Below are 20,845 nucleotides of genomic sequence, written 5' to 3' on the forward strand. Positions count from 1 at the left end.
AGCCTTATCTTCCTTGTGGGGTCGTAGTAGTGGTGATGGTGGTAGTAGTAGTGGTGTTGATGGTGTTGGGCAGTGGTGCATACATGGGGTCAGTTGTATAGTGTGTATGGTGCCTGTTAGCATCCATGGTGTCACTCAAGCCTTCAGCGCCCGAGGGTTTAACTAAGCATGCTGTGTCGTGACTCGTGAAGCGCCGTGACAAGGAGGCGAGGGAGTCAGAGCCATGAATGAAGGTATGAATGACTGACACGCCACTGTGGAACCAAGGACGTGTGGCTGTCTGCTTTATTATGCCTTTATGATGTCTTATGAAGGAGATAGAAAACTTTATCGGTACGAATGGAAACAATATGCAGTGGTTATGTGGTTCATTGAAATTGTTCGGTTTTTTTTTTTTTTTTTCTATTTATTTACTCTTATGCTTTACAATGAAGTTTGACGAATATAATAAAGCTGGAAGTAAATAGTACATACACTCTGTTACTGAAAGATTTGCCAGGAAAAAGTTACTAAGATTTAACCGATATGTTAGTACAAGAAAAGTACACGTTGACATATCAGTGAAATTATTATTATTATTATTATTATTATTATTATTATTATCATTATCATCATCATCATCATCATCATCATCATCATCATCATCATCATCACACAACTACTACTACTACTACTACTACTACTACTACTACTACTACTACTACTATTATTATTATTACTACTACTACTACTACTAGTACTACTATTTTTACTGTTGTTATTACTATTACTGCTACTGCTGCCGTTGTTATCACCACCATCACCACTACCACCACCGTTGCCGTGAGTCACTGTCCCGTCACCAGCTATAGGCCTACCATACTTCCCACGCACACACACTGCCGGAAGTGCGAGATAAAGGCTTCTGATCTCACGCCACGCAATGCAACACTGTAGCCCGCGAGGAAAGCGTGGCGCAGGACACACTGCGGCCTGGTCTGGGAGCCACGGGTGTGTTCTGCGTTGAGGGAGCTGAGGACTGGGAGTGTGCATAAAGCTGTGTTAGTGTTGGGTATTGGGAGTGTGTGTAGAGGGAACCACAGAGATTGCCATGTTTTGCGGTGAGGGGTTGTGGAAAAAGGGTTGCATTTGGGTCACAGTTGGTAGTAAATGGCTTATGTATCTTTTCTCTTCAGTGTCTCAGGAGATATCTTGGAAATTAATGTTTTGAAGTTGGCCATTTCATTACTAGGCGGTTTATTCGTGTCATAGATTTTTTTTTTTTTTTTTTTTTTTTTCTTGAACGAAAGAAATGAAATCGGCGTTTTCTTGCAGCTGTTATGTCATGTGTAATTGTGTGTTGTATGGGAAAGTGTATTAATGGGGAGCCTTTCCTTGCAGACCTGAATCATGGCCAGCCTCAGACGGCAGAAGAAACACAGCGAGGAAATGGCAGAGGCAGGCCCCGAGAGGTGTGAGCCCCAACAGGCGCCGCACACACTCCACCGCCTGCGCCACCCCGCCACCACCAAGTACCACAGAGCCAAGCACAGACCTCCGCCCCCCTCCCACAGACACTCGCCTCCGCTACTCCTCCATTCAGACGCCCCCCACCCCGTCAGCCTTGCCTGCACCACGCCACCTTCACTCAGTCTGCTGTGGCGGCAGCGTGTATCCCTGCCACAGATGTCTCTTTCACCGTTTGCCTTCTGCCTCCTCCTAGTGGGCTCTCTGGTGCCGCTCTCGGCCGCCATCTGCCCCGGCAACTGTACTTGTGATGTCGATGTAAGAATGTTTTGCACAAGTTTTTATTTTATTTATTTATTTATTTTATTTATTTATTATTTTTTTTTTTTACGTATCTTATTTTACACTATATTTATACTTTCCTGTTTTCAAATTAGCCACATACGTTTCTACATACATATACTTTACCATTTACAAATTACATATATTTCTTCTCTCATACATTATTTGACAAGTGTTTGTATATTTCTTACTGCTGTTTTTATACTACATTTTATTTTCCTTATTTATGTATATCTTATATATCTATTTTAATGTAAGAGGGGAAATCTGGCCAAGACCATCAAAAACGATTAAACAAATAGCCCACCACTTAGTAGATGCCAGTCCCCAAGCAGGTCCGAGAGAAAGTCAGCCAAAAGAATAAAATAAATATCTTTAAAAGCCTCCCTGTTAAATGAGTTCAGGTGATAGGAAGATGAAAATATAGAAGCAGACAGGGAGTTCCAGAGTTAGTGATGGATAAATGGAAATACAGAAGCAAGCAGGGAGTTCCAGAGTTTGTGATAGGAAGATGGAAATACAGAAGCAGGCAGGGAGTTCCAGAGTTTGTGATGGGAAGATGGAAATACAGAGACAAGTATAGGAAGTTCTAGAGTTTATTTTTTGTACTTATCATTTTTTCCTCTCTCTCAGTCCTTCGTGGTGCGGTGCGAGCCCTCCAACATCGATGTGATGCCCCTCACCTTCCACCCAAAGCTGCAGCAACTCACCATGTACGGCACGGAGATCCACACCCTCGACATCAACTCCTTCACCTGGTATGAGGACCTCAGGCACGTCAACCTCAGGTACGTCAACACTGCCAACCAACCCACCCCCCTCCTCCACTTCAGCACTCCACTAATGCGTATTATTATTATTATTATTATTATTATTATTATTATTATTATTATTATTTTAACTTGTTCTGTTTTGTATTGCTTGTATAAGTTATCATTTATGCCTCCTGTGTACTGGGTTTCTTTCATGTTCTTGTTGTTGTTCTTCATCATCACCATCTTCTTCATCATCACTATCTTCTTCATCACCATCTTCTTCATTATCACCATCCTCTCTCTCTCTCTCTCTCTCTCTCTCTCTCTCTCTCTCTCTCTCTCTCTCTCTCTCTCTCTCTCTCTCTCTCTCTCTCTCTCTCAACAGATATACATAACTGATTTATTTTTATTTTTGCAACAGTATTGTTTTTATTTTATTTACTTATTTATTTTGGCAGGGCAACAGGAGTGCTTTCAAAGGCAATAAACATTCATATAAGAAAAATAGTAATGATAATAAAGTCCAATTGAGGTGCCAGTCCCATGTTAAGAAGGGAAAAAAAAACAGGATTAGTCTAGATATTCAAAGTTAGAGAAATGTCTTAAAATTTGAGTTTCCAGAAGCACTTCTAGGATTTTTTTTATTTTATTATTTCTTTTTTTTATGGGCATTTGTTTTGAGGTGCATCATAAGAGAAATACAAAGGAAAGAGTAAATTGACAACATGATGAAACACAGGCTGCTCTCTATCACACTGTATCTCTTTCTCACTTCATTTTCACCTCGTATAAGATAAGTAATAAAACTTCCACATAAATAAATAACAAAAAAAGATGATAGTAATGAAAAAAAAAATAATAGTTATCTTGTATCAATAAACTTAAGAGTGAAAAACAGCACACCACACTTACTACATCCATGCATAGCTGTTCCTTCAAACACTCACAATCCAAACATGGCAAATTTCTTATAATCCTCACTTTGTAGATTGACTAACTTTTTTGTATACATTGACTGACATTTTTATTACCTTTCAGCAAAAACATGATAACCGAAGTGATGCCGGAGACTTTCAAGAAGCAAAAGTTCCTGGAAGAGCTTCACTTAGCACAGAACAACATCAGCAAACTAACGAAAAAAATGTTTGTCGGACTCTCCAACCTCATCGTGAGTGTTGCCAGTGTGCTGTGGTGTGTCAGTGTTGCACCAGTGTTACTATCTGCCTTCTTCTTCCTCTCTTATATTTCCCATTTCTGTACCATCTGTCTGTCTGTTTATGTACCACACCAACAATTTACAGTACCAAAGTATGTGTTCACATTGCCCCATCTTTTAAAGTTCATTTGTGAAGCATATCTTTGAAGCTGTGAAACCTGGCACACACAACTTTGTCAGTCAGTTCACCGTCAGGAAAGCTGTAGTTCCTTACATCAATCTTAGCTCTTTTTCTGTACAGTTTGTGTGTCTGCTCACCTGTCACCCACACTGATGCCGTCTGCAATCACAAGATTGTATTGCAATTAGAGAAAGGTTATTTTTATCTTCTGAATTCTTATATCTGTACTGTCTTTGATTTTGGTGATGAAGTGATCCTTGCAATTAGATGTACAGCACAGATTAGTGTTGAGTAAAGGTTTAGTGTGCAGAGATGATGTGCCAGACAGTAGCTAGTGCTACATCAGCAGGGAGGAGACAACTTCTTAAAAACTTATGATGATGATAATGATGATGATGATAACAGACAAATGTGTGAATGTGCTCATCATGTTGCCGGTCACCAAAGGTTGCCTGATGCCTCTCAGATACTTGGCTGATGAGTTTTATCATGTTTAAGTGATATTTTAAAGAAGGTTCATTTTAAAATGAATTCTGTGCCAAAAACAAAGATTTTATTCTTCTTTCATAAACAAAGACCATTATAAATTCACCACATAAAGTTTACCTTAGAAATGTTTTGGGAATGCCAGTGATAAAACTTCACAATTCCTGGATGGTAACTACTGTTGTATTATTTCAGGTTCTGTCCCTGCGCAAGAACGTCATTGAGTCTCTGGGTGAGGAAGTATTTGTGTATCTGAAGCATCTACAGGACCTGGACCTCTCAGAAAACAGAATAGAGAAGCTGGAGGAGGGAGCACTGATGGGACTGTCCAACCTGCGAGTGCTGCACCTACGGGACAATAGGCTGACGGCTGTGCCGGCATCAAACCTTGCCCTGGTGCCTGACCTGGCGGAGCTCAGCCTGGGCACCAACTACTTCACAACAATTAAGCAGGAAGACTTCAATTACACAAAGGGTCTGAAGAGTCTGGATCTGTCAGGAACTGCTCTGAACGAAGGACTCAACATTGAGTCCTTCAAGAATCTCTCCAGCCTGCGGAAACTGAGCATGGAGAGCTGCAGGCTGAGAGTGATTCCCAGTGCTGCCCTGAGCAGCCTGAGCAGCCTGGAGGAGCTGCACATTGGCCACAACCCCTTCACCACGCTGCCATCAGATGTTTTCCGCTACAACCACAACCTGCACTCCCTCTACATCTCAGGGTGCCCCGAGCTGGTCCACATTGAAAAGAACGTTCTGCAAGCCAACCTGAACATCAAGCAAGTGATAATTACCCACAACCCTAGGCTGACATACATCGCCCAAGATGCACTGCGGCTGCTGCCGGAGCTGAGCATGCTGGACCTGCGCCACAACAACCTGCAGCAGATCAGTGAGCACGCAGCAACCTGGCCAGACATAAAGCATTGGTACCTGGAGGGGAACCCCATCGCGTGCAACTGTTCTGCTGCCTGGCTGCGCACGCTGCTCCTAGATGCCAACTTTAGTGCCAGTCTGAAGTGTGCCTCTCCCCCTCGCCTGGCAGGCAGGGCGCTGCGCTCCACCGAGATCAGCGACCTGGCCTGCGGCATGGACTCAGCCACGCAGGGCCTGGTTATTGGCCTGGTCATCTGCTTCCTGGTGGTGATGATTGCCACGGTGGTGGTGGTGATGCTGTACCGCCACCACGACTCCTGCGTGCACCGACTCCTCAAGGGACACCACATAGGAGGACATGGGAGTCAGTACAACCACTCATTCTCCCACAGCTATCACCCGGCCTACACCGTGACGCCCACCAAGCCCGTGCCTGTGACTGAACTCTAGCAGTCAGCCCGATACTGAGCCTAAGACTTGAATCACTCCGTGATCACCTTGACAGTTGTGAAGTGAGGGTATTGAAACATGGATAGATTGCAGAAACTGTGGATTGGAAAGTGCTTACCGAGATAGAGAATATTACTTTTAGCCTCCGTGCAAAAACGTGGCTATAACGTAGAAATGAACATAAGTGCATTTAGCATGCATTATAATATTTCTTAATGGAAGTTGTGTTAATTGTTCTTCTTTGCAGTGCCTGTCTTCCATATCTTTGGAGACTCATGCCTTTATATCCTTTTTGACTTTCCAGTTGCCTCTGTACAGTTATCCAGATTTATACCCAAGCCGGTGGTCAAGTCTCAGTGTTGAGAAGCGCACTAAGAAAAGGCAAAGTTAAATTCTTAGTGAGATGCATCATATAAATCCCATTGTGATACTGTTTACATGGAAGAAGGAAACCAGAACAATGTGACTTCCTTAACATTAATCTAGTCTTTGTTATTTCTCTCATGAAAGGTGTATATTGCCTTATCAAAGACTGAACATTTTCTTGTATTCCCTAAGTCCCTGTGATAGACCTATCATACATGCTCTTTCTAAGAATGTTTCAAGTATTGTAGGATTTTTAATGTTTTATGTGAGTATACAGTAAAATTATAGACTGTGATCATATTTCCCACTTGTAGTATGAAGTTTTTTGGGAGCGGACTACATTTATTACCGAATTAGCAATAATGAGTATCTTAATTTATGTACATTTATAATTAGGATCCTGGAAATATTTCTGAGAAAATCACTCATTGCAAGATACCAGACATTGCTGAGCATGTAGTTGATGTAGGCAGTTAGTTGGTTGGTTGGTTGGTTGGTTGGTTGGTTGATTGATTGTCAGGCTTACCAAATTCTAGTAAGGACCAGCAGCAGAAGCTGGAAGTACAACTGCTGGAGCATGAGCTCTTTTCATGTTATTTATGTAAACTTAGCAGTTTTTAAATCACCATTCTTTTCTTCATTCATCAAGAAAGAAGGAAAGCTATAAGCAATACCAAAGGCTTTAAAATAATCACAAGATTAAGTAATGTCACACTCCTTCAAAATATTTACAACAACCTCGTCGTAGCACAAGTTTATTATTTACTATTCAGTGCTCTTGCTTTTTCAACTATTTAGCATATTTTTGGAAGTATGAAGTATGGTACATGTTCAGGAGCAAATGTTAGAGGATACACTCAGCAGAAGACTGTGATGCTTCCTTGCTTCTCTGCTCACTAGAGTTGATGTGGAGGCCGAGACAGCATTACTCTGAGGTCTTGTGAACTTAGAACCTATTTGGTCACATGCAATGTCAAATATAATTTAGTAAGCCAGTGGCCCTCACATCCCTACTAGTTAAAGAGGTACAAACTTTATATACTATGACTGTATATATTCACACTGCATTTTCACCTTTTTGTTGATTAGAACACTTATATTCTTTTTGACATTTTTCTAGGCCCATATTTATCATAGCCTATGGACACGCTCAGGAGGCTTGCAAACTCATGAACTACATAAGTGGACGGTTCTCGAATCTTTTGAGTTTTGTAGGAGCTGCTTATCACGCTTGTAAGCTGCTGCCCCAGACCACTTGTAGGGCACTGTAAACCAAGGTAATGATGTCGTTTGCAGCGTTATCCTCAACAAATTTTATAAGCTGTGCAATCAGTGACCATACATGATAAAGTAGTCCTGCCCCTTTGGTAATGAAAGTTCCCTGCACTGTAAGGTGTCTTGCCGCATGAGAGGATGCAACACCACAGCACTGATGAGTGGTGACTTGGGCTCACCACACCCATCACTCACCATAGTATGCCAGTGTGATACTATAAACACTCACTACTTTACTCCATAATAGTTACTTGCTTACTTTGTCACTTTTCTTTCAATCAGAGCAGTACTATGCTTCTGTGTAAAGTGTTCAGGTGGGCTTCACTCTTGATTACTTTGGGACTTAGGCAATGTGTTGTTCAAGATGTGTGCACTCACAAAAGGCTGCTGTGACATGGGAACATGTAGGTGTGTGAGGCTGAAAGCTGTCAATGGCTTGTAAAAACATTAGACTTTTTCTATGCATCAGTGTCAATAATTGTTTCTATTTAAGTAAAGTGAGGCTGTTAAACAATATAGTGATCATATCTATATTATATTTAGCAGAGTTTTAGTGGCAGCTTGAATGTGACTGCAAGACTTTTGTTAAGAACTCTCAGGGCACTTGTTGAGCAGGGAACAGTCCTCAAGGCAGTGAGCAGACCTGTATATTACTGAAGGGCTTATGATAAATATTATCCCTAATCATAATGAAAATAAGTGAGGTATTCATTATATAAAAAGCTCATCTCTTCAAATTATCACAGAAAGTTTACTTGAGAAGCTTTATTTGTGCCATGTGCTGAGTTTGGGATGGTCAAGAGTGTTGGACACAGTGGTGAGCACCAAGTCAGTGTCTGTGAGTGCTGCATCTCCTCCTTTACATGAGCCTTAACATTTTTTGTACTCAGACTACTACATTGTAGGTGGTAGACAGTGGCTTGGCAAGCCTCACAGTGGAGTATCCTTGAGAAGCAACAGTAGAGTGGATGTGTCTTTGACAATTCTTATCTCCAAAAACACAAGCAGATGTGATTTGTTGAAAACATCAAGTTTTGTTGAATATTCTATACAGAGCTGCTTTGAAGAAAATTCATTAGTATGAACTGTCTTGCTCAAATTATTTGAGATGGCTTGCAAATTGTATTTACTGTATTATGAAATGCACAGGTATAAATAATATAACAGTGCACATGTATGTACATGTGTATGCAACACACACACACACACACACACACACACACACACACACACACACACAGTCTCGTCAGAGACTGCAGCAGATCAAACAGTGAAACACACACACACACACACACACACACACACACACACACACACACACACACACACACACACACACACACACACACACACACACACACACACACACACACACACACACACACACACACACACACACTCTATACTCATATATAACAATTGTACACACACACACACACTCTATACTCATATATAACAATTGTACATAAAATATACACATGGACAAACTCTGCACTCCAGGACTCAGTATTTGAGGTTTGTAGTGTAAAGAGATGAGTCATTACTGTACATGCATTAGTAAGTGCTTTCCTGCAGCACACCTCACTCACTCACTCACTCACTTCACTACTCATCAGATAGTGTGAGTCAACATGAATATATGTAATGAATCATAATCACACTTGACCTTTATCAATACTGTACGTATAGTGTTTGACATGCAGTGAGCAAATGTCTGAGCTTTTCCACTACTACTGTCAGTCAGTCATGATCAACACTGTATGGACCTCCAGCAGCACAGAACCACGCCACTCCCGGACAATAGACTGCCCTGGCTTACTGAATATTGCACTAGCATCACCAACTTCTCATCCTACAAAAGTAAGAATTTCAGAAATATGCTATGTTATTATGACACTTGAAATACAGTAATTCTATCAGGCCAAACCAAAGATGTGCTTTTGTGTTCTATGCAACTCTGGTAGATGTAGTCAGATTTGGTCAGCCATCACTTGACGAGTTATGCAAATAGATAAGGCAATGTGTAATCCTTTTGGGCTAGCCTGCAGACTTGTCTAGAAATGGTTTCTTTTTTTGTGTTCAGTGAACATTATTCTATTGGTATCGAAGAATCATTTATACATTCCTGCTGTAGATGTTAAATATTTTTCACAGCCAAGGAGTATTAATTTAAAAACTACAAAATTCATTCAAATTATGGCTTGAATCCTTTGTAGTACATATATGTAAAGTGAGCCAATCTATTGTATCTAGTTCAGTCATTTATACTTCACTTTTAATATTAGTCTTAAAATTAGAAGTTCAATATACTGTACCTTTCTCATATTTCTAAAGGAACTTCCAAAGAAGTGTGAAACTATACCTAGACTGCTTCATTTCTCAAATTAATGTAAACAATTTATTGATACAGAAGTCACTTCAGATATGTAATGTTACCAGTCGGCATTCTTTAGGGATGCACTAGCACCAGCACCAGCACCTCAGTGAGTGTGAGTGTGAGTGTGACCTGTGACCCATGGGGGGAGTGTGGCTGGGGCTTTAGTAAGCCCTCTAGTAACTGGTCAAGAGTCACTGGCCACAAGAAAAACACTCGTATCATAAAACCAACAAACCAAAGGTCTTTGAAAACCCCTATTTGTTCTGTGGATGCTCCTGCCTCCCCCTTTTCTCTCTCTCTCTCTCTCTCTCTCTCTCTCTCTCTCTCTCTCTCTCTCTCTCTCTCTCTCTCTCTCTCTCTCTCTCTCCCCACAGCAGAATAGGATCACGAGTGGTGCACTCAGGGACTCAGCAAGAGAGTCTTGATGACGCTGATGACAGGCAACATTCACACCTCAGCAGTCATTCACTACACTCACGGTGTGGTCAGTGGACTTGAATATCACGTTCCATCAGTGAATGTGAAAGCAGTAGTTTTCTCTGTGATGCATAATACACTGTAGTTTGCAACGAATCAGTCACTTATATTGCAGACATTTTAGTGGCGGGCAGTTAGAGGCTGAGGTCTGGTGCATCCCTAAAACTCTTCATCATGCACTTTGTTACACACAAAAGGCTTTATCCCATTCATGGTGGAAGATCCTTTATGACGGAATGTATCATATTTATCACGCACCTCTTGTAAGAAATATAAAGTTTTCATACCCTTTATATACTTGTGCAAATTTGTCCAATTACTATGTGAGTTTTTAGTATAAGGCTCCCAATTTTTTAAACATTAGTGGTTGTAAATATACTAATATATATATATATATATATATATATATATATATATATATATATATATATATATATATATATATATATATATATATAAACACAGTGATTACCTATAATAGTCTGAACCACTGTTAGTAGATTTTCAGGATAATCTCTTTCAATTCCAGAGTTCTTATATCTTCCTGTAGTTCTTGAATAGGTAATGATGCATAAAATCATTTTCAGAGCACGAGTAATGTATGCAACATATCAAAATGTAATGAGATAAATAAGTGGTATATAATTTAACTAAAATATCTTATGTAAATCTTACAAATTTTTATTAAGAATCACGGTTGTACTGCTTTGGCTACTGATTGTTACTGATCCATCACAATGACAGAGTCACTTAGGTTATCATTTCATAGTGTGAAGGGGCATTTGCCGTGTTGCATAAATTTATTTGCATGGAAACTTCATGATGGTATACAAATAAGGTATTCTTCATCAACATACTTAATTGCTGTATATTTCCACAACATTTGTGAAAGTCCTTGTTTTATGTGATAATAATCACACACACAAAAGTCTTTGAAAATTTCTTTTCCTATTAAATATAAAGAGTAGGCACTTGGTGGGAGTGTGACTGAGGTACTGCAGGCTGTGGCTGCTTAGTTTAAGACACTCCTTAATGTGGCATTACAAATGTGATGTCTCTACAATGTTTTTGTTCTGTATCACCAAAAAAAAAAAAAAAAAAAAAAAAATATATATATATATATATATATATATATATATATATATATATATATATATATATATATATATATATATATATATATATACACAAACTGAAATGAAAGGATAATGTAAAATGAGCAAAAGAATAACCTACTCTTAATATGTTAAGGAATAGCAAGGAAATTGTAAAACCACACACAAATAAAGAGCAAGGAGAACAGAACAAGTATTATATCTCTTGCAGCTCAAGATGTTGAGTAGTGAAGGTGGTAGACAAATCTCAGGTTGTCCCAGGAACACTTTACTTCTCTAACATTTTAACAAGTCTTCCTCAGAAATATACAACATAAGGCCACACAGTAATATACATACAATTTTGTGGCTTAGCCCACGGGAAGTTTGAGCCATGAAAATTTGTATATATACTGCATGATCTTATGTTGTACTGTATTTACTGAGGAAGATTTGTAGTCAAAATGTTAGAGAAGTAAAGTATTCCTGGAACAACCTGAGATTTGTCTACCACCTTCACTACTCAACTGTCCATATAATACTATCAACTCAAGATGTTCTGCAACTGGTGTTTCTTGCATCACAAAGCATTATGCAACACCAGTGCCAACAACCTGACACTGACGCACTGCTTGGGGCAGTGAGGCATTACCTGTGTCACAGAGGGATCCAGCAGGGGGACTAGGAGATCCCTCCTCTGTCTCTGTTCCCATCACCACACAAGGCACGGAGGGGAAGGAAAGGCATCACTCTTCCCAGACTCTGACACAGATGCCTTGTCTTCACTACTACCTGGTAAAGAGACACTCATGTAGTCATGTTTCATATCTCAAAGATATGTTTGTCTATTATCTCACTACTACATACAGAAGTCCTAATTTTTCTATACATTATATTCTAGTCATACAAGGGTGAGTAAATATAATTAATCAAATGAAGATAACAGGGAAAAAGGCTGATTTAGCTTTGATCCAATATGACAAGAGATTCTTCAAAATCCTAATTAACAATAATTTTCGATTCTGATGTTTTGATGCATGTGATAAAAAACTTATTTCACAAATCTTATTACCATACAATTACCAGTAATATGCAGGGTCACAATTTTTCCAAGTAATTTGTTTATTTGCTTATTTTCCTTTAGTGTGGGAGCAAGTCCATGATTCAAAAGTGGTGTTTCCTTTCAAATTCCAAAAAGAATAGTTAAAAGAATCAACACACATACCAAAGATATCAAGTATGTACTGCCAAATCAAAGAGTCCTGTCCCTGCATACTCACAAATTACATATTATAAAGACTTTGGGGAATGAAGAAAGTCCCCTACCAAGAGGCTTGGCAGGGGAGGGAGACAGAACTGCTCTGCACAGCACCATAAATGATACCCTGCTAATTAATACTTCCATAATGTGTCCAGGTATCAAAAGGTTTCTATCACTAGAAAAATAAAGGTCATCTATTTTGTACAGTGCTACTACAGTGAGTGTGTGATGTGCCTCACACTGAGGAATGACCCACAAGTGTACCTCACACACACTGTTACACACTGTTGCTTCCACCCTCTGTGTCAAACCATCAGATTGAATTAGTACAAAACACTCATTGATAAAAATCCTCAAGTAAATTATCATTGCAAGAACGTGTGTGTGTGTGTGTGTGTGTGTGTGTGTGTGTGTGTGTGTGTGTGTGTGTGTGTGTGTGTGTGTGTGTGTGTGTGTGTGTGTGTGTTTGTTTGTTTGATCTGCTGCAGTCTCTGACGAGACAGCCAGACGTTACCCTACGGAGCGAGCTCAGAGCTCATTATTTCCGATCTTCGGATAGGCCTGAGACCAGGCACACACCACACACCGGGACAACAAGGTCACAACTCCTCGATTTACATCCTGCACCTACTCACTGCTAAGTTAACAAGGGCTACACATGAAAGGAGACACACCCAAATATCTCCACCCGGCCGGGGAATCGAACCCCGGTCCTCTGGCTTGTGAAGCCAGCGCTCTAACCACTGAGCTACCGTGTGTGTGTGTGTGTGTGTGATGGCTAACCTAGGAGGGAGCATGATGGAAATAAGGAAAGTGATTTGCAGGTGTGGTGTGATGTACCTACTATAGGGTGCCCCTTCTGAGGCCACATCTGTCAGGGCCATCATGGCACTAAGGCTCTTCAGACAAATCATCAGCCAAGCCAAACGAAGCCAAGCCAGGCCAGGCCAGGCCAGGCTGGGAGTAACACCAAACCCTGAATTACTTTTAGTCTGTCCTGAGTGTCCTGACACTAAATATCACTACAGTCATTATTCCTGCAGAAAACCACAGTTCATTCAATATAACTGATACCATATAATGTGTAAGAATATCATTTGAAAAGTACCATACATGGTGTACTTGTAATTAAGAATCACAGTCACCAGGCACTAAACATAGCAATGGCTCTTATGACAAAACACTGTAAGAAACAGTAAATACACATCCTATTGCTGTAAATAGTTAGGCATAACTATTACAGTACTAGATACTAAATTCTGTAAATACTTACATAAGTTTAACTCATTAATATCTGAGAAAAGATTCCCAATTCCTAAATCAGTTCATATTTGGATCTTTTCTTGAGCAATTTTCAGTTCAAATACAAACCTGCCTCTCCTTTCCCAATCACCAATAAAAACATGTTCATTTCATTTAGGCCTCAGACACAGCATCTTTACTTCATAAAGGCCTTTGGGAAGATTGTTCTGCTTTGTGTTCTTTATGACCCTGAGTGCCGCCTTATCTATTATCTCCAGAAGCAGACTCTCAGGTCTGGTGACGGACGAGTCTTGTTCGTCCAGTTCTACGATACCCGAGGACGTGACATTTTCCTTCACAACAACCACACCATTAGGCTTAAGTCCTCGCGCCATCCTTCGGAAGAAATTCTCAAGGTCTTCATCCGTCAGATGCCCCAGCACCCACTGGCTCCACACAACATCATAGGTACCGGGCTCTGGGGCAAAGTGCTGCAGGCCTTGACACAAATATTCACCAACCTTAGGAGAACTTTTCAATGATTCCTTAGCCCTGTCCAAAAAACTCTGACACTGTTCAACCAGGTCAACTTTGCCAAAGTGTTTCTGCAGCAGATGCTTGGTTATCCTGCCGATGCCTGCACCACAGTCCACCGCGCGGCCGTGACCTGGAGCGTTCTTCATCTTAAAGATACTCTGGAGGAAGATTTCTGAGCCACAGATGTCGGGAGCATTGATGTGGGCAAAGCCTCCCAGCATGCCATTGACCGTGGCCGGCACATTGTTCCAGTACGCTGCAGCGTCAGTGTAGAAAGCTGGATTCTCTTGCACTAACTTCACTTTCTTTGCGTACTCCTCATCCTCCTCCTCCTCTGAGTCATTGTCTGCAGTGTCAGCCTCCGGGTCGGCAGCGGCACAGGCAGGCTCCTCTGTACTCATGGTTGTGGTGTGTGCTGGTTCCTGTGGCAATACAATGCAATATTAACATAAAGAATGTTAGGTTATTACTGCACATTAAACAAACATTCTTCACCAAAATAATTCCAAAACATTAATCTACAGCAGTAAGGCAATAATTCATGGTGCCTCACCTGAATCCCATCACATAACATAAGTTTCTGCAGATATTGGCAGTGGTGAAAGTACAGGATATTTCAAGATTAAAATGTTTAATGCACATGTTCATTTTGAGGCGTTGTTTAGCCATGGTGTGACATTCAAGATTGGCCTGGTGACAGACAGATACAGTGGCCGGGTGGGTGTGTGGATGGTGGGCCTGGATCACTGGATGGCTACTGGTGATATTGTGAACAATTCAGTCATGATTTACAGCATCTCCATGATGAAGCAAGTGACAGCAACGAACCAATACCAATTACTGACAAACATAACACAGTGATATTGTGGATGTCATGAACAAGTAAAACAGTAGACAACACTAGGCCTGTTGATCCAACTCCATTCCAGTACATACTTGCATTGCTGCATGCACTCACTGTGGTGGTGGTGGTGGTGGTGGTGGTGGTGCCAGTGGACTTAATAATTTTACTATTTTGCATTTTTGCTTTGTAATTAAATCTTAACTCTTGGGTTTGCCATGCTTTAACAAGATTACTTTCAAATTTTACTACTGTTTAGAAGTTGATCACATACCAAGGCAAACCATTCCACTCATTCATCACTGTTCCAGAAAGAGTGTTTTGTCTTTTCAAGCCATGTTCTCCTTTTGTAAATCTTCCTAGAGCGTTCTCTAGTTCCTTGACTATCTAACAATATCAGCAGATTTGTGTTACTCCACAACTGCCACACTGCCACCCAACCACTGGTCAACAATTCATCACCCACATATTAATGGGGGACTGTGTCACTGTTCCTTAGCCTTCACCTCTAAGCCTGCCAATACACTGCAACTATCAAAATCTTGGGAATGACAAACTGCACTCAATAAAAACAGACAAACATTAAGTATCTGAAGACTGTGGCTTGCCAAAGCTGTGACAAATTGAATATGCATGACAGAACTCTGATAAGCATTTAGCCAGGATTTCTCCCCACTAAGAGTACACCAGGCTGTCTGTTGTGTGTGGTGTGGGGGAGAGGGGGAGGCAGCAGGCAGGATGGTTAGTGAAGTACTTTGAGATACAACCCTCTCCCCCCAGCTAGGACTGGTTAGGTTAAAAAATGGAACATCAAGTTAAATTTTCCTAGACTTTTCAACATCTATATTTCACTGGCTCCTTGTCCCACACCTAAAAATCCCTGTTTCCTCATATGCTTCCAAGCATGTCTGGGGAGTGGGGAAGAATGTGGGTGGGGGTACATGGACTAATTATAAATAAATGCCAAACGGAGAGACGGTGAAGGAGTGAAAACAAAAATCTAGTACACACACACACACACACACACACACACACACACACACACACACACACACACACGGTCCGGTAGCTCAGTGGTTAGAGCGCTGGCTTCACAAGCCAGATGACCGGGGTTCGATTCCCCGGCTGGGTGGAGATATTTGGGTGTGTCTCCTTTCACGTGTAGCCCCTGTTCACCTAGCAGTGAGTAGGTACGGGATGTAAATCGAGGAGTTGTGACCTTGTTGTCCCGGTGTGTGGTGTGTGCCTGGTCTCAAGCCTATCCGAAGATCGGAAACAATGAGCTCTGAGCTCGTTCCGTAGGGTAACGTCTGGCTGTCTCATCAGAGACTGCAGCAGATCAAACAGTGAATTACACACACACACACACACACACACACACACACACACACACACACACACACACACACACACACACACACACACACACACACACACACACACCGCCAGAGAGACATATAAACAAAATAATTGGAGAAGTATTGAACTTATTGAGGAACATAAGAGTGGCGTTCGTATATTTAGATGAAGAAATGATGAAGAAAATAATAACTGCAATGATAAGACCAAGGCTTGAATATGCAACAATACAGTGGGCTCCGAACTTAAAGAAACACATAAGGAAACTAGAGAAAGTACAGAGGGCTGCAACAAAAATGGTGCCTGACTTAAGAGATTTGACTTATGAAGACAGACTGAACAGAATGCAACTTCCGACCCTGGAAAACAGAAGAGAAAGGGGAGACCTGATAGCAATATACAGAGTGATGATTGGCATGGAAAAAATGGATAGGGAAGATCTGTGTATGTGGAATGAAAGAATGTCGAGAGGGCATGGGAAAAAACTAAAAATGGCCACTTATAGGAGAGATGTGAAAAAATATAGCTTCCCTCATAGAAGGGTGGAAGTATGGAATAGTTTAGACATGGAAGTGGTCAACGCAAGGAATATTCATGATTTTAAGAAAAAGCTGGACATTAGTAGATATGGAGACGGGACAGTACGAGCATAGCTCTTTTCCCGTATGTTACAATTAGGTAAATACAATTAGGTAAATACACACGGTGTGCGACACCAGCGTTCAAATCACACACATATGAGAAAATTAATGTGGTAAAAGATAATAATTGTGTCTCCTTTCACGTGTGTGTCTCCTTTCACGTGTAGCCCCTGTTCACCTAGCAGTGAGTAGGTACAGGTTGTAAATCGAGGAGTTGTGACCTTGTTGTCCCGGTGTGTGGTGTGTGCCTGGTCTCAGGCCTATCCGAAGATCGGAAACAATGAGCTCTGAGCTCGTTCCGTAGGGTAACGTCTGGCTGTCTCGTCAGAGACTGCAGCAGGTCAAACAGTGAATTAAACACACACACACACACACACACACACACACACACACACACACACACACACACACACACACACCCTTCACTTAATTCTTTACTACTCTTTAAAGAAACCAGCATTTCGAGTTGACCTTTTTTTTAATACATATATATTTTGTTGGCCTTGGCTGGTTTCCCTCCTGCATTAAAAAAAAAAAAAAAAAAGATAACCAGGTGATCAAGACAAGTGGTGGATGCAAAAAAAATAAATAAATAAATAAAAATTCACGACATAAGTTAAGTGACAACGATTTAAGACAGAGAAACAGGAGAGAGAGAGAGAGAGAGAGAGAGAGAGAGAGAGAGAGAGAGAGAGAGAGAGAGAGAGAGAGAGAGAGAGAGAGAGAGAGAGAGAGAGAGAGAGAGAGAGAGAGAGAGAGAGAGAGAGAGAGAGAGAGAGAGAGAGAGAGAGAGAGACTTGATTAATAACAAATAAGCAAACATATAAGAAATGTCTTTATATATGTGAAAAAAAAAGAAAAAAAATTAAGTATGTATGTTTGTATATATGAACATATGCATGCAAACTTTACGTGCAATATTCACGGATATTTTTGTCGTTTATGTAAATCAAGAGAGAGAGAGAGAGAGAGAGAGAGAGAGAGAGAGAGATCAACTCGAACATAAAAAATATACAAGATTCAATTCCTGTCCTTAACATAACATAACATAACATAAATAATAGGATAACAAAGGGCCACCAGGGCCCATCTAGGTTATCCTGTATCAGTCGCACAGCGACCTCGTCATCAGTACTTAAAGATACACTTACAAGTACACAATACATTATATGCTAATTCTAAATATTTGGCCCATTAACAGGGCTAAGTCCTGCAGTGAAATCCTCTACAATCTGTGATCCCCATGCATAGGGATCATGTCTTGTTTAACTATAGTAACTTTCTTATAAAAACTATCATGCAGCGCTATACATAATTATAAATCTAATAAATTTAAGTGCTTATCTAATCTGTTTTTAAACATTGTCAAACTAGTGCTATTTACAAGCCTCTCTGGCAATGCATTCCAGAAGTCTACCACCCTATGACTAAAGAAATATTTTCTTATATCTAACCTGCAGCCTTGCTTTCTAATCTTCCTGCCATGATTTCTAGTCCTACTTCCTCCTCTAAGGTAAAGAAAGATCTCACATCTATGTAGTTTGTATCTGAGAACATTTTAAATAACTCTATCATATCCCTCTTATACATCTCCTCTCAAATGAAAACATGTTTAATTCCTTTAATCTATCTCTATACTCCAGGCGCTTTAATGCTGGTATCATCCTAGTTGCTCTTCTCTGAACTGCTTCTAACATGTTGATATCCTGCCTATAATGGGGTGACCAGGCCTGTATGCAATACTCTAAATGGGGCCTAACATAGGAATTATATAAGCTACGCACCACTTCCTTACTTTTATAACTAACATTTCTATTTATAAAACCCAGGATCCTATTTGCCCTATTTCTTGCTTCTAAACATTGCTTTGAAAATTTCATAGTCCTGTCTATCACTACTCCTAAATCCTTTCCTTCCTCTACTGCCTCTAGCCAACATCCCTCCATCTCATAGCTAAAGTTTGTGTTGTCTTTACCTAAATGCATAACCTGACACTTTTAGAATTAAACTCCATCTGCCACCTGTCTGCCCATGCTATCAGCCTGTCCAGGTCTCGTTGTATTCTGTAATTGTCCTTTTCACCCTGTACTGCACATGCTATCTTAGTATCATCTGCAAACTTTGATACTTTGCTACTAATTCCTATATCTAAATCGTTAATGTACACCAAGAAAAGAAGAGGTCCTAGCACTGATCCTTGGGGTACCCCACTAACCACTTCCTTCCACTCAGACATTGCCCCATTTAATACTACTCTCTGTTTCCTATCAGAAAGCCATTCACTAATCCAATCAACTAACCTACCCCTATCCCATGTAGTCTCAATTTGTACACTAGCCTCCTATGCGGTACCTTATCAAACGCCTTGCTAAAATCTAGATATATAACATCTATGCTATTTCCATCATCTAACTCCTTGGTAATATATTCTAAGATATCGAGCAAATTTGTAAGACAGGACCTCCCTGATCTAAAGCCATGTTGGGTATCTCTAATTAATCTATTCTCATTTAAATGCTCCCAAATACTACCCTTAATGATTTTCTCTAGTATCTTACATACTATACTAGTTAAACTGATCGGTCTATAATTATTCGCATCATCCTTCCTACCTTTTTAAATATTGGAGTAACATTAGCTAACTTCCAGTCCTGAGGTATCTCAGCAAACCTAAGTGATCTTTCAAAGATTAACTTAAGTGCTTCAGAAATACTGTCTACACCCTCCCTAAGTACTCTGGCATGTAGCTCATCAGGACCACTAGCTTTCCTATCGTCTAGTTCAAGAATAAATTTCCTAATAATTCCCGGTTTTATATCAATATTTTCTAAAGCTCTTAAACTACTCGTCGCACTGTTTGTAACAGGATTTCCTATTCTTTCCTAGTAAATACTGAAGAAAATTGTTCATTCAATAATTCTACTATGTCTTCATTTTGACCCACTACTACACCATCTTTTCTGAGTGGTCCAATCCTATCCTTATTTCTTTTATCACTGACCTTGTAATAACTATATAATTTTTGGGGATCTTTACTCCCAGCTCTAGCTAGTTTTATCTCTGCCTGCCTTTTACTTTATTTTATGACCTTACTCAAATCATCCCTGACCTGTCTGTACCTAATCAAATCTACATCTTCCCCACTTTTCTGCAACTCTCTATATGCCCTCTTCTTCTCTCTGATCTCCTTATTCCCCTTTATCAGTTCCTACGCACAGCGGCTCACCTCGGAGTGGGTGTGTGGGTGTGTGGGCGGCTGGCGCGCTGTTTTGCGCCGTGCTGAGTGCTGAGTGATGTGTTGGTCCTGATATAGCAGTGCCTGATATAGTACAAGCAATGCAGGCCACACCACGTGCTGCTCACCGCCTCTCACTCTCTCTCAGCTGCCAATATAAACAAACACACCTGATGGCAACACACTGATGGCAATATAGCTAATGGCAACTCAGCAGCATCTGATGAAAATAGCATAAAGTGTGTTAATTTATCAAACTCGAGGGGCAGAACACCACTTTCAAATTAAACTAAACTAAAACTCCTAAAATCCTAACTTATTTTTCTGTCTCAGCTACAATTAACACTTCTATCGCATTTCTTAAATATGGCACTTATAATTCAAAACTCCCTTATCTAAAACTGAAAAAAATTCAAACCACCACTACCAGCAATATGAACCTTTAATTTAA

At 40.4% G+C, this 20,845-nt stretch overlaps 2 protein-coding genes across 7 annotated transcripts in view; one reads left to right on the forward strand and one right to left on the reverse strand.

Annotated features, from left to right (window-relative positions):
• LOC123505785 (leucine-rich repeat neuronal protein 3-like) overlaps positions 1 to 6,434 on the forward strand; it is a 216,488-nt gene extending 210,054 nt beyond the window's left edge. Inside the window, exons 1-5 of one of the 3 annotated variants that reach the window (XM_045257469.1) lie at positions 39 to 233; positions 1,381 to 1,764; positions 2,422 to 2,576; positions 3,582 to 3,711; positions 4,562 to 6,434. In XM_045257469.1, the coding sequence (XP_045113404.1) occupies positions 1,390 to 1,764; positions 2,422 to 2,576; positions 3,582 to 3,711; positions 4,562 to 5,689 (1,788 nt within the window). In that variant the 5' untranslated portion in view covers positions 39 to 233; positions 1,381 to 1,389 and the 3' untranslated portion in view covers positions 5,690 to 6,434. Of the gene's footprint in view, positions 1 to 38; positions 234 to 1,016; positions 1,041 to 1,380; positions 1,765 to 2,421; positions 2,577 to 3,581; positions 3,712 to 4,561 lie in introns of those variants that run through there. The other 2 variants (XM_045257470.1, XM_045257468.1) reach the window with 2 other exon arrangements.
• LOC123505787 (N-terminal Xaa-Pro-Lys N-methyltransferase 1-like) lies at positions 3,760 to 20,569 on the reverse strand. 4 transcript variants are annotated; one of them, XR_006675255.1, is made up of 4 exons: positions 20,386 to 20,569; positions 13,911 to 14,740; positions 11,931 to 12,070; positions 3,760 to 4,039 (listed from the first exon to the last, which is right to left on the reverse strand). XR_006675255.1 is itself a non-coding variant. In XM_045257477.1 (3 exons), the coding sequence occupies exon 2, from the start codon at positions 14,717 to 14,719 to the stop codon at positions 13,952 to 13,954; it is 768 nt and encodes a 255-aa protein (XP_045113412.1). In that variant the 5' UTR covers positions 14,720 to 14,740; positions 20,386 to 20,569; the 3' UTR covers positions 11,358 to 12,070; positions 13,911 to 13,951. The 4 variants fall into 4 exon arrangements, 2 of the variants coding, with proteins under 2 accessions (XP_045113412.1, XP_045113411.1); XR_006675256.1 differs by lacking the exon at positions 3,760 to 4,039 and adding an exon at positions 10,850 to 11,257; XM_045257477.1 differs by lacking the exon at positions 3,760 to 4,039 and having other exon boundaries at positions 11,358 to 12,070.
• Positions 20,570 to 20,845: the final 276 nt, after the last annotated feature.

The sequence above is a fragment of the Portunus trituberculatus genome, chromosome 18 (genome assembly GCF_017591435.1).
Source record: "Portunus trituberculatus isolate SZX2019 chromosome 18, ASM1759143v1, whole genome shotgun sequence".
In the NCBI taxonomy this organism is placed as follows: domain Eukaryota; kingdom Metazoa; phylum Arthropoda; class Malacostraca; order Decapoda; family Portunidae; genus Portunus; species Portunus trituberculatus.